The sequence below is a fragment of the Pecten maximus genome, chromosome 2, assembly GCF_902652985.1.
Source record: "Pecten maximus chromosome 2, xPecMax1.1, whole genome shotgun sequence".
NCBI classification, from domain to species: domain Eukaryota; kingdom Metazoa; phylum Mollusca; class Bivalvia; order Pectinida; family Pectinidae; genus Pecten; species Pecten maximus.
Window position 1 is genome coordinate 34,137,503 of NC_047016.1, and position 16,478 is coordinate 34,153,980.

A 16,478-nucleotide genomic window follows, 5' to 3' on the forward strand; every position below is an offset into this window, starting at 1 on the left:
CATGCTATATATGACTGCCATTGAATAGTTTCAATCTAAGATATGGTTGATACTTGAAGATAATCGGGTATATTTAAATCAGATATTTATCATTTAAGCAAAACAAACATCATATTCTTAAGCGTCTCTTCATCTGATGATAAGCCATTTCACTAGATGGTTTAAATGAAATGAAGAAGGAAAGATAATCTAGAGATAGGTCAAAAACTGTTTCTAGAGGAAAATTGCAATGGTTTCAGGGGCTTACCTTGTAGTACACCTGTAATTCATTTCATTTTCCAGAAGTGTTTTACATTCAATTTGTATCTTATTACAGCTAAGAATGGTAGGTTATATAACGTAGTGTTAACTTGCTGCTTGTTATAGACATAATTACATATGTCATATGTATATATTGTTTGCCACTGACTTTCAGCAAAAGTGCTTGCCAGATAAATCTGACTTAAAACTTTATATATTAGCGACCATTTCCAGTTACAATCTTTATATTATTAACAGCTGAACAATGCCTGGAGACTTTCCACTGATTTCTTTTACCATTATGATGATGAAAAAGTGATTATATGTTTGAGAAAAAAATCCTGATAACATGAATTTGAAATCGTTATATATAAACATATAGCGGAGTGTAACACACTGCTGCGGAATACCAGATCGATAAAAGAATTTTATACATTAGAGGATTGATATTTTAATTTCTAAGAAACAAACTGATAGATGAATGTCAAATATCTTAATTTGCAATGCTATATTTAAATGCCAAATACATTTGTGTTCACTACATTTTTACAGTATTACAAACTTGTATATGCAGATTATGAGGATGACATTTCATTGTGTGCTATCAGAATGTCTTCTCTATCTACTATAACATTTACATAATGAAATGGGTTGCATATATGTGTAAATGCTTACATTGTATAAGAAATACATATATATATTGTATATATATATATACGACCCATCTCATGCATGTATACTATAATATCATTTGTAATACAAATATTTATGTGACATTTTAAAATCTGATTTGACAAAACGTAAAATGCAAAACTCAAATTTCTGCTATTTTAGGTTTTTTTATTGTTGAAAAATTGATTTTATCGGATGTTTTGAGATGGAATTTACTGTATTGTATACACAACTGTTTTCAGCAAAATTTGTATTTGAACATGCTACATTTCAGTAAAAATGCATCTCAAAAACATAGTTTGAAAGAACACTTGAAAGAATTTTTGTTGAAAAAAAAGAATTGGTAGGTTTATCTCAATTATTCTCAGTGAAAAGTGAATTTTTTTTATCTCCCTTGGTTTTTAGAATATAAAATTATATAATTTCTTTTGGTGTTTCACCTGAATAAATAAAAAGATAATATTAATGTATGGAAAATAAGACCAGATATTTAATTGAATTATAATTTATTTCAATTTCTTTATAAATCATGACATGTTGTGTACACAAGGATTTATTATCATACCCAGATAAAGTATTAGAATAATCAAAATTTTGTAATCCAAGCTAATTTTGATGAGTAGGAGCACGTCATACAATTTATGTTGAATAATGATACTATGCAATCTGTAGAAACTGTTTGTTATGAAGTCTAGTTTGAAAAGAATGAGAGTATTTAGCTGGTGGAAAGGATATGTCTTCTAAGCCAAATGCGTTAGTGTTGTATACCAGACATAAACATCACATACATGTATGTATAAATCTCTGTTGTATATAGGTTGTTACAGTTGTCATGATATGTGTTAATTAGACTTTAGACTTTGAACACCAAGAGTTTACACAGTTCGTGGTATGTTTTGTTTTCAGTGTTTACTAACAGTTTTGAAAATAAATCACTCTTTGTTATATATGTGTATATATTGATATATCTCCTGCCAAGAAATTCTCTCCCTACAGACAGTTATGTAGACATTCCCCAACCTCCCACAACAATGTTAGACTGTTTATAAAGGAAATTGTGCTGTCTCCATGTTACTGTCTCCCAATCTGTTTAGACACTACATATATATATTTATGCTAAAGATCAGCCAGATTTTCAACGTTCTTTATACATGTGTATTCAAAAGAACCTATGATCAATTTGAACCATCAAACATATTAATGGTTTGTTAGGTATTCAAGGTTTTGATTGCTACAAAACTTTTACGAGAACAGAATTTAAGAAAGGGATTAAGTGGTATACCAGTATATTTTGTATGTATATTATAGAACAAGAGATCGGGACAGGCTTTGTTAGCCACTGCAGACTTGTCTTTAGGAGCTTAGTTTGATGTAAGACTGCTCCCTTTTCTCCCTTTCACTTCTTTCCCCCTTGATCATTGATATCAAGGGAAACCTACACACATGTACCTAGGAAAGATCTAAGAAGAACTGTCTGGAAAATGGTGATGACGGTGTCAAATTCGAGCATGCACAAGTGGTGCCAAATAAACCTACATTATTTGTACCTATGAAATCCGAGACAGATCCATCAAGAACTTATTGAGAAACAGTAAAAAGCATCAGCTTTAAGGATGGAAACTGACAAATCAAGTTTGAGAAGTATGATTCCAGAATTTCTTAAGATACTGTATAGGGATACTAAATCCCAAGTGTTAAAATCCAAGATTGCCGCCTGCATTGTTGGCTAACTTACATGTATTTTTCTGATCAGACTCGCATGGAGAGCCTACACATAACACTAAAGAAGTATCCTACAGGTACTTATATCGATATAGCGATAACAAATTCATGCTTTCAAAATCAAAGATAAATAAAGGTTACACAACGAGTGCTTGTTGGATATGGAATTTATTTCACACGAGTAAGTTATTTTTTAAAAGTTACAAAAAGACACGAGCTTCAGCGAGGCAAGAAGCGGGCAACCATGATAAACTAGGAGCGGGCAACCATGATAAACTAGGAGCGGGCAAACATGATAAACTAGGAGTGGGCAAGCATGATAAACTAGGAGCGGGCAACCATGATAAACTAGGAGCGGGCAAGCATGATAAACTAGGAGCGGGCAACCATGATAAACTAGGAGCGGGCAACCATAATACACTAGGAGCGGGCAACCATGATAAACTAGGAGCTGGCAACCATGATAAACTAGGAGCGGGCAAGCATGATAAACTAGGAGCGGGCAAGCATGATAAACTAGGAGTGGGCAACCATGATAAACTAGGAGCGGGCAACCATGATAAACTAGGAGCGGGCAACCATGATAAACTAGGAGCGGGCAACCATGATAAACTAGGAGCGGGCAACCATGATAAACTAGGAGCGGGCAAGCATGATAAACTAGGAGCGGGCAACCATGATAAACTAGGAGCGGGCAACCATAATACACTAGGAGCGGGCAACCATGATAAACTAGGAGCGGGCAAGCATGATAAACTAGGAGCGGGCAACCATGATAAACTAGGAGCGGGCAACCATGATAAACTAGGAGCGGGCAACCATGATAAACTAGGAGCGGGCAAGCATGATAAACTAGGAGCGGGCAACCATGATAAACTAGGAGCAGGCAACCATAATACACTAGGAGCGGGCAACCATGATAAACTAGGAGCGGGCAACCATGATAAACTAGGAGCGGGCAAGCATGATAAACTAGGAGTGGGCAACCATGATAAACTAGGAGCGGGCAACCATGATAAACTAGGAGCGGGCAACCATGATAAACTAGGAGCGGGCAACCATAATACACTAGGAGCGGGCAACCATGATAAACTAGGAGCGGGCAAGCATGATAAACTAGGAGCGGGCAACCATGATAAACTAGGAGCGGGCAAGCATGATAAACTAGGAGCGGGCAACCATGATAAACTAGGAGCAGGCAACCATAATACACTAGGAGCGGGCAACCATGATAAACTAGGAGCGGGCAACCATGATAAACTAGGAGCGGGCAAGCATGATAAACTAGGAGCGGGCAACCATGATAAACTAGGAGCGGGCAACCATGATAAACTAGGAGCGGGCAACCATAATACACTAGGAGCGGGCAACCATGATAAACTAGGAGCGGGCAAGCATGATAAACTAGGAGCGGGCAACCATGATAAACTAGGAGCGGGCAACCATGATAAACTAGGAGCGGGCAACCATGATAAACTAGGCACAAAAAACCATAAGAAACTAGGATTATTTTGAATTTGGCATCATTTTCAGAAGTAAACGCGTCATAGGCCATCACATGAGAATCCTCGGCTGTTTCACGGTTCAGCGAACACATAAATGCGACGTGTCTAAGAGTCGCCACTACAATTGGGCCTTGATGCCGAATGTCCAGGAAACAAGTTAACGACCTGTTTGGCCAATGCTTCCAGAACCGGATTTCAAATGGTCGTCATGAAATGTCAATCCCAGGCGGCAATATACGAGGGCTAATTGGTAAGTTGTGAGCCTCATATTTGAATTTTGCTGGACATATTCTATTATTTTTCAACATAATCCCCTTCAGTATCTAAACACTTTCGCCAGTGGTGTTTAAGGGCCTCAATGCCACTTTTATAGAACTCCTTTTCTTGGCTGTTCAGAAAATCATCACTGCATGTAAGGGTTAGGGTGCCTGAAATAGCTATTTTTAGTTGAAATAGATGAAAGTCTGATAGGGCGAGATCAGGTGAATAAGGCGGATGCTCAATCAATTTAAAGCCACAATCGTGAATGGCAGCCATTGAAATGACGGACTCTTTCACCCTAACCTTAACCGATTTTGTCCGTTTTGCCAAAGCCGCTTGTCTGGTTTACTATAGAGTGCTACCTCGTCGATATAAACTAACCAAATGAGACCAGTCCTTGGGTACACAGCCCTATATAGTCAGAGAATAGTAGGACTTAAGAAGAACATCATTGAGTCCCTCCTTCAATACGAGGATCACAACTTATCAATGAGCCACGGGGGTAGATGGCATATCTGTTAAACTTTTGAAATGTGCAGGAGAAGCTATTGTATCTCCTCTTACCTTTTTATTTAATATGTCAATATCTAAAGGTGTATTTCCCTCAGAGTGGAAAAGAGCAAAGGTCACTCCGATTTTTAAAGCGGGTGACCCCACCTCTGTGAACAATTATAGACCAGTCTCTGTACTGGCAGGTCTAAGTAAAATATTAGAAAGGCATGTACATAATACTTTTTACAATTTCTTAACTACAAATAAACTTTTAAGTGAAAGCCAATTTGGTTTTCGACCAAACCATTCTACAGAGACCGCTCTGGTTAGTGTGGTAGATAAATGGTTGAGAAATATTGACGAAGGGTATCTTACTGGTGTAGTTTTTATCGACCTTCGCAAGGCCTTTGATACAGTTAATCATAGTGTTCTTTTACATAAACTCAAGGCATATGGTGTATCACCTTCAGCCTTAAATTTCTTTAGGTCGTACCTCACTGGAAGGACACAAGCTGTGAGTTTCTCCGGTGAACTTTCAGATTTTCTCCCTATTGATATTGGTGTGCCCCAGGGCTCAATTTTAGGGCCATTACTGTTTATTTTAAACATTAATGATTACCCAAAATGTTTAAAACATTCTGTAGCAATGATGTACGCAGATGATACATCGCAGAGTGTGAGGGGGGACACAGTAGAAAGTCTAGAAGCTAAAATGTCAGAAGATCTTTCAAACACGATTAAGTGGATGAAAGATAATAAATTAAGTCTGAATTTAACAAAAACCCAATGTATGATGATAGGATCCTCTCAAAAACTCGCAAGATGTCGGCAGCTGATTTTGAAAGTTGGGGATCTCACGATTGAAACTGTCCAATGTGCAAAGTTACTGGGTGTTTTTATTGATAGTTGTCTCTCATGGAAAGAGCATATTAAATTTATGACAAAGAAAATATCCAAGAAAATAGGTGTGTTGAGAAGACTAAGGTCATTTATGTCAGATGATGTCATTACCAACGTATATAACAGTATTGTTTTCCCCCATTTTATGTACTGTTCAACTGTCTGGAGTAAACCTAGCAACAAAATGTACATAGATATGGTCTTAAAATTACAGAAAAGAGCAGCCAGGATATTATTAAATGTTAGAGATATTCTTACTCCCTCCAAATCCCTCTTTGAAGAATTAAAATGGATGCCAATTGCAGACTTTTACGATTTTAGAAAAATGGTTTTGTGTTACAAAATTTTACATTGTGAATCACCAGGTATTTTAACAAACATGTTTTCTTATGTAAAAAATGTGAATGGCAGAAACACTAGATCTTCTATATCAAACAAATTGTATGTTCCAACAGCCAGAACAAACTATTTCAAACGTTCATTTGTATATACATGTTCAATTTTATGGAACGAAGCTAATGATACTATTAGAGACTCAGTTAGTATTGGGATTTTTAAAACTAGATACCTGCAGCTTTACTTCTCAAAATCTTAGCTATATATATATATATATATATACTGCAATATTTTATAAATTCAACTAGTCTAGTTTTAATTTCTAAATATTTCTTTTGTGATTATTAATAGAATATATAGTTATATCTGTGATTCATCCCTTACACTGATATTTTAGTATAGTAATATTCAATCTTCTAAATTTAATTTTAGATAACCTACTTCATTGTACCATTTTAATTCACACTATATTAGTGTATATTCTGTCAATTTTTACCTTTTGCTATATTAGCATTGTATGTATATTCGACTCCTAGCGCTTTAATCATGTCCTTCAGCAACACTTGTGTGATATACAAGCGTTCATTTATAAATCATATTTAAGCTGTGATGATAATTATATATTTATTACATTGTTATATTATATCGTTATTTTAAATTATGCCATGCTTGTGTAAATATATTTGATGCAGGGCCATGTTGTAAACTAGACATTGTCTAAATATGTTACCCTGGTTAAATAAAAGATATTATTATTATTATTATAGCCCTCGTGTATTGCCGTGTTTGGTTCGGTTCTGATTCGTTACAAACACCAAGCTACCAAGTCACTGGAAGCTACACCGAAACGATGGAAATCCCGCCTTAATAAGTGGACTATTATGCGTTTTATGGGTATACCACGATTATGAACTGGTTAATTAGTACTGACACATACATTAATAAAGTGTTATATGAAACCCCAAAAGAGCACTGAATGGATGGGTTAAAAAGGAAGTCATATGCTATACCGGTATACTATTACATGAACGTACCGAAAATGTCTTCAACGCCAATAAATCAGATGAGATTTTACAAAACTGGATCCTACCAAGATGTTTGTAATTCAAGTACTTGTTAAAAACGTCAGTTGGCTTACGGGTTTGATTTACAATAAAAAAAATGTGACAACATCGGATGTTCAAATGTTGAAGGGTTCGCTCATTTGCCGTCTCATTCATACAATGTTATATACTACTAGGTAAATTAATTGTATAATATATTGGTGTATAAAGTAAGATAACAGTGCACAGCATAGAGCGATTCACTTACTTCTATTATTCTTTATTATAATGACGTGTTTAAGATTGTAAATAATTGGTAGCTTAACACATACAACAGAATTACTTTCATAATTAGTATTTTAAGAAATATTTTGAGTATTGAAAAACATAATTTCAGAAGCATTCAACATGCATGTTAGAAGTACAATGTACCTTTTTGTATTTCATTCAGATACAGGACAAGCTGATTACTGAATAATGGCAGCATATATGATGACAGGAAGATGTTTGTTTGCTTGTTTTCTGGGGTCATCGCCCCATGGATAGTCATAGTCATTTTGAGGCAGTGTTTCCATGGAGTGGTTGATGACTACTTCACTGAACAACATACGGGAGACCCGTCTATCCAGAGCAATTACGGTAAAGTTTCTTTCCCTAGGACACAACCGCGACAGCACAGACCGACCCGCTTCTCAGCTTCCCGAGAAACACAAACCGACACAGGTAGGGGGCGTCGAACCACGTACTTCAGATCTTTAGGGGAAGATGATATCAGGATGTAGTACGTAGTTTGAGATAATTAGATTTGCACGCGACTTATCACTTGCTAATCACGCTTTCATGAGAGACAGACCACTTAAGATTGAAGATTATAGTGAGAATATATTATGACGTAATCATTAAAGACATAAAACGTTCACAGAGAAAGATAATGAGTAAACTTCATAGAAAATATGTAAAACTTCGAAGAGATAGATAACCGACATTTTTGTGTAATCCAATTATCACAATGCAGTTAAATCATCTTAATTGGTTTTGCTAACGTTGGATATATGTTCTGGGTTCATGCTTTATCTAAGAATCGATAACTGCTCAGTTTTGAGAGAATTATGCATCACATGGTCCCATCAGTTCTTTGAAATAATTCACTTGCTACTGAACTTACCTATATCCCTGACAGGTGTAAAGTTGCGTTAAAGGGTGATAAAAATGCGTCAATATAATAACAATTGTCCTTTCACAAAGACTGCCAATTATTCTCCTTTAATTTAAGTGTAAAAACAGTAATTCATGTAACATTATTTCTGTGTGAAGCAATTATAGTATCAATCACCTATTAAACATTCTTAAATTTTGATAAAAGAATCTTCATTGTCTAAATGACTCAGTCCAAGGTAATCGGAGCATAAATAACGTTTAAGTAATTAAATATGTAATCAAACACAAAGAAAAGAATAATTCAAACACTTTTCCTATTAGAAAATTTCAATATTAATTTTATTGATCATATTTTTTTTTATATAATGTACATTGTACATGTGTATATACATTTTAACAAGATATATTGCTGTCGTTGCGGACAAAATGTAAATTTCCTGGTTCTGTTTGTGTAATACTGGAAGGTACGCAATCTCAAACTTAGAACCTCGTTCACCACATTTACCAATCCTGAAATGCACTCGATGAATTAAACTTATGACTGACAAACAAATACACAGGTAAAATATCATAAACGACTACAACAATCAAAACTCAAATCAATGAGAGTTACGAAATCTGAATAGAATTACAAAGACTTATATATATATTCATCATTGTCAAATACGAATAATTAAAATCAAACATCTAGGTACATAACGTCCAAAAGGAGAATTTGGGATCGACATACAAACATCTGATGAAATCATGTTTGAGTGAAAACCATTTGTATTTCTTTATTTTAAAGAAACCTAATTCATGTTTCAGAAATAACCTTCTGGAAAATCTGCCCATTTTAATTCCAAACGGCACTTCTCGTCTTGTTTGGAAACACACTTCTACACGCAGTCCTGCTACATTTGTACTAAATCGACAATTTCATAAAGGAATCCCCTATTTGAGGTTAAAAAATGATATTACTTAATTGTCTGAAAGAGATTTGTCAGTGAAAATAAGTTTACCGATTGAGATATTTCAGTCATAGATTAATTATGAAGTAACTGCTATCCTTTAAATCAGATTAAACATCTCGTGGTTGTCTGTAAATAAAAGCCCAAAAGCATTTATGTTGTAATCGCCTCTAATTTACACGGGGAACATTAATCCTATTGGAGCGAAATGGTTATGAATTAAGGACATTTGATGTACCACATTGTGCTTGCTATTTAGAACGATCAGAGTTTTAAAAGACATGACTGGTAAATAGAGAAAATAAATGAATTCAGTGTAGATGTATCACTGTGTTTGGAACAACTGAACCACTATACAACATGACTGGGAAATAGAGGGAATAAGTTATAGGTTATCGGTTGTATCAATATAAATATGTATTGCAACTTACTGGCTATTTTAAGTAGGAGTAACATTTTGGTGGTGATTTAGTAGAACAACGCGCGAATAATGCACTTTGGGAAAGACAATACTATCGTGCTGTATTATAAGCATTTTCATTGTTGATCTGCCTTTATTTCGTATAATTTACATGTTTTGTTTTGATATTAAAATCATTCTGTTAGAGTAGCACTGTTATCATGTCACTAACATGCGTTATATTGACTCCAAAACTCAAAAGTAAGTTTAATTGGCAAGCAAGTTTTCTACTAATTATCGTCTGTCATGGATGTTGAGAACTACCCAGGCTCCACGATTTACTTATACATCTCAAAGTTAGAGAATATTATGATTCTCGATATTATATACTGACAGACATATTTGTATGATCATAGTAATTTTACGGCGACATGAAAAGGATGTCGTCTCTCTTGGTCAATCATGGAACCCTCTACCATACATAGAGAATTACAAGATTACTTGGTATCGGGTCTAACCCCCGTAATGTAAACATTTTATAAACAGATGTATTTTTACGATATATTGGAATAACATCCTTGATATGATATAAACTTGAAAATATCCTGACCTTTATCAATCTACACTAGAGTAACACCTGGATTTCTGACATCCAGTAAGCAGACTATGATTTCTGAAGAGCGTTGTTATTCATGTTAGGTTGTGCATTTACTTACCAACATACTAATATGATTACATACGATATATATGATAGCATACACCTATTGTATATAACTATTGAAATCTTATTTGAAATGTTATTGAAGTTGCACAAAAACTTCTTAATGTTTAGGTTGTATGACCCGACTTAAAGAAAGCGCATGCTTGGTTGACTTTGGTTTGTTTTTGTTTAACGTCCTGTTAACAGCCAGGGTCATTTAAGGACGTGCCAGATTTTGGAGGTGGAGGAAAGCCGGAGTACCCGGAGAAAAACCACCGGCCCACGGTCAGTACCTGGCAACTGCCACACGTAGGTTTCGAACTCGCAACCCAGAGGTGGAGGGCTAGTGTTAAAGTGTCGGGACACCTTAACCACTCGGCCCCCCCAGCTTGGTTGACTCATGGTGAACAAGTGTAATATAATGCCATAGCAACATTGCGATATACATGTGTATAAATACCTATTTTGTTTATCCGTGATCAAAACTCCAATACAATTATATACCTATGTAATATGTCTTGGGGATATCTGAAAAGAAATGAATAATTTCATTCATACACGAGCTAAGTAAGTCTATAAAGAATGAAAAGTTACATATCGGCACAAATTCCTCATATCGTAAATCTGGATATGTTGGTGTCGGGACATTTTTGGCGTTTTGCACATACAAAAAATGTATATGGTACATATGTGTATACTTAATGAATGCATGATAATGCTATTTCCAAGTAAACAGAACAACACCCTAGAACTTACTCGAACGACAATATCACTCATTGAAACATAACTTCCTCGTACTTTATTAGTTATCTCCCGATATATAAACGTTATTTATTCTTTCAGGACGCAACTTTTTATTATCATTAAAAGTGCGTATATGGTTTAATACTATGCCCAACCTAATCCCTGATTGATACAGGTTTCGTCACACCTCGCCCTTTTTTGATAGAAATATACATATGTAACGGACATACTGTACTCTCGGTCACTGTGATAATCCGGTGATCTTGTCAAAATAAACATAAAAAAGCGCTGATCATTATCATTTGAGCGGTATGAATGACTTCAATAAAAACCTATTTGCATAGCAATTGTCTTATTGACAACAAATGTGATACTTTTTACAAATTAATTTTATGACACTGTAACAAATTTGATAAAATCTTATGAAATAACATGTAAAATGAAACTGACCATAATGTCGGCATTTAAAAATTATATTCTGGACATAATATTGCATCTGTGTATTAATATAAATGTTTTATTGTTTTTAAAATGAGCAAACATTATTTATATGTACAAATTAAGACTTTCATGACGAAGTGTTTCTTTAGGCTACGTTTGGAGTTCTGGTACTGGTTCTGATTCTGCCAGTGAAATGTCGCCATATCTCCAATGTCGGACATTATATAATCTAACCACTGCTAATATGGCTTCCCCACTGTTCACCTACCACGGATTTGCATGACCTGCTATATTCAATCACTACTTATCTGATTATCGTGCTATCGTGTCAGTCATAATCCGGTTGTCTCACTAATCAAAAATGCGAGCGATCCATCATTAATCTGGTTGGTCTAATTATGATAGCCAAATCAAACCTGTTTTCCCCCACTAACTAGCCACCAGTAATTTTGGTCTAGTTATCACTAAATCCATTGTCTCAGAATCCATCAATAATTCAATAAATTTCCCACTATCTAGCAATCGTTCAGTTAATTGTCCCACTATCTAGCAATCGTTCAGTTAATTGTCCTACTATCTAGCAATCATACAATCAATTTCCCACTATCTAGCAATCAGTCAATCAATTGTTCCACTATCTAGCAATCATACAATCAATTGTCCCACTATCTAGTAATCATACAATCAATTGTCCCACTATCTAGCAATCATACAATCAATTGTCCCACTATCTAACAACCATTCAATCAATTGTTCCACTACCTTGCAATTATTTAGCCTGTCGACCTTTAATAAATACAGTATTGTTTAAGTAATTAATCCTGACGTCACACAATACAAACGGTTTTGCTGAGACTACATTCAATAGCGTATTGCACAGTTTATTGGATTAACGTAGCTTAAATGGATATGATTCATATTATTGTGAACGCAAACCGAACTTACACATACTTATTCAATTGCAGGCCTCGGTTGGGCTTTTTACCAACGGGTGTTGCAGTTATTCCCTTACATGGAAATGCGTATAGATAATCGATTGGTAGAGGATTCTTGCATACAAATACATACATGTACTACTGCTTGGAAGACTGAGATAAATAAGCATTTTTAAACAAAATGAAATCGGTATTCTAATCAGCATTAAATTTTCAACTCCCACTTAATATTCATGGCTCGTCAAAAAATCAGTGTTCATAATACATAAACAACCCGATTCTGTTACTTTTATTGTTTTGTTTTTTACTGTAAGCTTCCGATTGGCAAGCATGCTAATTATCTGGCAGAATTTAAAAGCTTCTAAACGTTTCTGTAAAATAATCAAATCATCTTAGTCATAAAACAAAATAAACTAACTCGCCAAAGCCATATTCTCTTTCAGCAGCTTCAATAAAAGAGGAGTTTTAAAAACATTAAACTAAGTAAAAAAGTGGAGGTGAGGATATTTCTTATGTGATAATCCGAAATTATTATTAAAAAAGCCAGAAATTTTCCCATCAGAGGAAACAAGATTTAGCTGATGTGCAAAAGCGATTAAGGGATGGAAAACATTGTTCCTCCAACTCTAAGCATAGTCACCTTGTACCAAAAGCTTATCCTATGAACAAAGTAAAGTATGCAAAACAGTAAATCCCCTTAATGAATTGCAATATTTAGATAGTAGTACTTATACTGTAAAGCTAATATATTGTATATTTACCTCGTTTGTATTTTGCGTAGACAAGTAGACAGAATTCATATTTCTCAGAACTTATCAACTATACCACAAATCGTCATCACTTTCATTTTTAAGGAAATTTTCGCTTATTTCGCGTTCATTAAATCTCCGCGAAAATATCCACACGCGAATATAATAACACGTGAAAATATTGACAAGCGAATATTTCCACATCCAAGACGCAAGTTCCTACAGGAAACCATGTCGTCCGTGATGTATAACGTTGTCATTGTCGGTCATTTGTCTGAGACATGGCTATCCTAATTTGAATAATTAGTAAAATGATAGTATTTCATCTAGTTTAATGTTGATTGATCATTAAACTTTCTTCATTTCATGATAATTACGATCGCTTCTACGTTACTGTACATATCAATCGCAAAGCTGGTCGGCCATTGTGAAGCTATAGGCCCCAAAACAGCACACGTTTCATTTGTGACAAAATAGATAAACTTGCTTGTATTAGAAATGTTAATGTTGAGTCTCCGCGTGGTTATATGTTTTATTTGAATCAGAAACTATCGATAGTTAACTGTAATGAATGGTCCGTTTAATATATTGAAAATACGAAAGGGCTACTGTAGAAATATGTCTATATATGTTGGTAAAATTAGGTCAGAACATCAATTAGTCTGCTTTTAAATTGCCAAGTCGTATTTAATTACTACCAAACTTATTTGATACCTGCAAAATCAACTATCGCTAATCGGGACACCTGGCGTTGCTTTGACTAGACATGAATGCTTATCACGCACTCGGCATAGACCGCGAGGGACGCCTCGCGTGGCCTGTCTACATACCTAGCTTGAGGGAGCAGGTTTACAGGTAATAGTTTGATTAGAAATAATTAAGAGGTGTTCAGTCGCAATTAAAAATTGCACATACTTAGTTAACACTGAATTCAACAATACACGGATGATTTCTTAATTTACCACACAGTACGAGTACTGATAACGCATGCTATTTATACATTTTCGGGGCCTAAAGTTGCAACTAAGTGCCTCGTGCGTGGTGTATTTTCAATGTAAAAGACTAAATCAACGCTTAAATATCGGATATATATTAATGGTTTTTTCGTATATATATTCACAAATTATCTCTTTCCTGCTAAAAAAAGATAACCCTTTAAACTTGATATATAATTCAATGCTACCGAGTAATTCGCTAAAAAAGGTGAAACTTTTTACCCATTAAGCATAATGGACACATTCACTCCTTAAATTGCTTTTAGACCGTCGTGCGAAAAATTTAAAAGAGTGTCGTTTATTTGCACTCCGGCATAAGACTATTCTTCGAGACATTTATTATCTGGCGTCATAACAAGTATATATAGTACAATATGAATCTTTATACATCTATGTACATAATATATAGCAGACTGATTGTCTGATAGAAATCTGATTTACATAAAACATCAACATAGCCGCACGCGGCATTATTGCTATGGTATCGGAATTTTTGACGCAATAAATGTTTATCTAGCGTGCTGGAGTATTGCAGGATAAAAATGCGCGGTAGCCATGTCTGCATCGCAGGATATGGAAATCTAGAGATGGGCGTTTTAAGGGTTAGATATATATTCCCCTTAACATTACCATCAATAACTGCTCCATCACGATAATTATAAGGTTCTTGTGCATTGCTACAGAGACCTAAATTTACAAAATCTTATATAAAACAACCATTGATAGTTCCATAATCACGACAACAAATCGAATATTCATGTACCTAGTGTGATAGTTCCTGTCAATCACAAATAAAATGAAAGCAAGCACTCGCTCGTTTCCTATCATGTTGTCATATGGATCTCCAAGATGAATTATTCTATTTCATAAAATATCCGAACAACAGACTTGCCTTTCAGAGAAAATCCATGATTACTAAATATCTGATCCAGACGTTTACCAATAATACATTAATGTTTTCAGAGAAAAGTGCTGTCGTGGCGCTATGTCTATCATTTTCAAAGTGATGTCAAACTAAAGTTCATCATCATGTATCATTTTGATGTTACACATATTGATACATGCAAGTTTACAAGCAAACTTAATATCAAAGATACGCTCGTTATATATAACTCGGTACTCCATGATAACAGTCATATAAATAATGCTCAGATGACGTCATTATTGTAGCCATTCACAACCTGCTGTGTCATTATGAAATCTATGCATTATGGAACTTGTTTTATTTCGCTTACAACTACAAAGAGTTTAAGAATATGAAAAAAGATAGTAATTAGTGATAGCAGGAATGTACTCGCTTGCATATGCAAATATAGTTAATGGAATTCAATGAATGCAACAGCATCTTATCCCTGGCATTAAACCGGAAATACAAATATGATTTGCAGCTTTGGATTAACCACAAATACATTATCCATATGAATCAGAGTGTCACAGCCATTTATAATATTCCCATCAGCTCGCCTGGGATACCGTATGCATGGGAAGAATCTCTTCATTCCACCTAGAATAATTGGAGTTTGGCACCACGATGAGGATGACAATATATGACGTCAGAGTACTGAGGAAGTAGAACCAGAACAAGATCCGGTCGGTGACGGCTGCTATCCGTTGCCATTCCGCAACGATCATTTTTCGTGCGAACAATTCGTTTTGATTGCGACACTCTGCAAGGAATGTACCTAATGCCCCCTCTGTCTGTGTAGACTTTGTTTCGTCCGGCAAGACTGGTGTCACGGCAGTCGCCGGAGCTTTTCCACTTGTCTTTTTTCGCGCGCCTTTTTTCGCGCGGTTATTGTTATCTTTGCTACTTTGTTGAATTTCCTGTATATCCCCCCACGCATTTCGTGAACACTCGGCAGTCTCTTCTTTAAAGTCTTCTCGTCGTAACCAAATCACCTCCTGTTCATCATTCTCCTCTACGAATGACGTCGTCATGACGTCATTTTTATCATACCTTCTATTTCGGATGGTCGTCTCTTTATCTAACATTGCTGTATCTTCTGTGTCCGGACTAGATTTGTTAGGAATGTTCTTGGTGTCTAGTTTTCCATGCTTTTTACATCTATAAGCACCTTCCAATTCATCTTCCTGAAGCAAAAAAGTTATCGAATCATAACTAAAGTAGTTCAGTTCTCGATAAATTATAACTACTGTTTTGAAAATACAAAGGACACGACACACAATCTAATGTATACAGCTAGTTCAGATTAACATTCAACAATAAACATCCAA

At 35.2% G+C, this 16,478-nt stretch overlaps 2 protein-coding genes across 2 annotated transcripts in view; one reads left to right on the forward strand and one right to left on the reverse strand.

Moving 5' to 3' along the window:
• Positions 1 to 1,645: 1,645 nt before the first annotated feature.
• Positions 1,646 to 4,149, forward strand: LOC117342644 (S-antigen protein-like). Its single transcript, XM_033904843.1, has 2 exons — positions 1,646 to 1,665; positions 2,835 to 4,149. The coding sequence occupies exons 1-2, from the start codon at positions 1,646 to 1,648 to the stop codon at positions 4,147 to 4,149; spliced, it is 1,335 nt and encodes a 444-aa protein (XP_033760734.1).
• Positions 4,150 to 14,353: 10,204 nt separating this feature from the next.
• The window catches only part of LOC117342652 (neuronal acetylcholine receptor subunit alpha-10-like), a 40,779-nt gene continuing 38,654 nt past the window's right edge, over positions 14,354 to 16,478 (reverse strand). Inside the window, exon 8 of the mRNA XM_033904852.1 lies at positions 14,354 to 16,334. Within this exon, the coding sequence (XP_033760743.1) occupies positions 15,699 to 16,334 (636 nt within the window). The 3' untranslated portion in view covers positions 14,354 to 15,698. The remainder of the gene's footprint in view (positions 16,335 to 16,478) is intronic.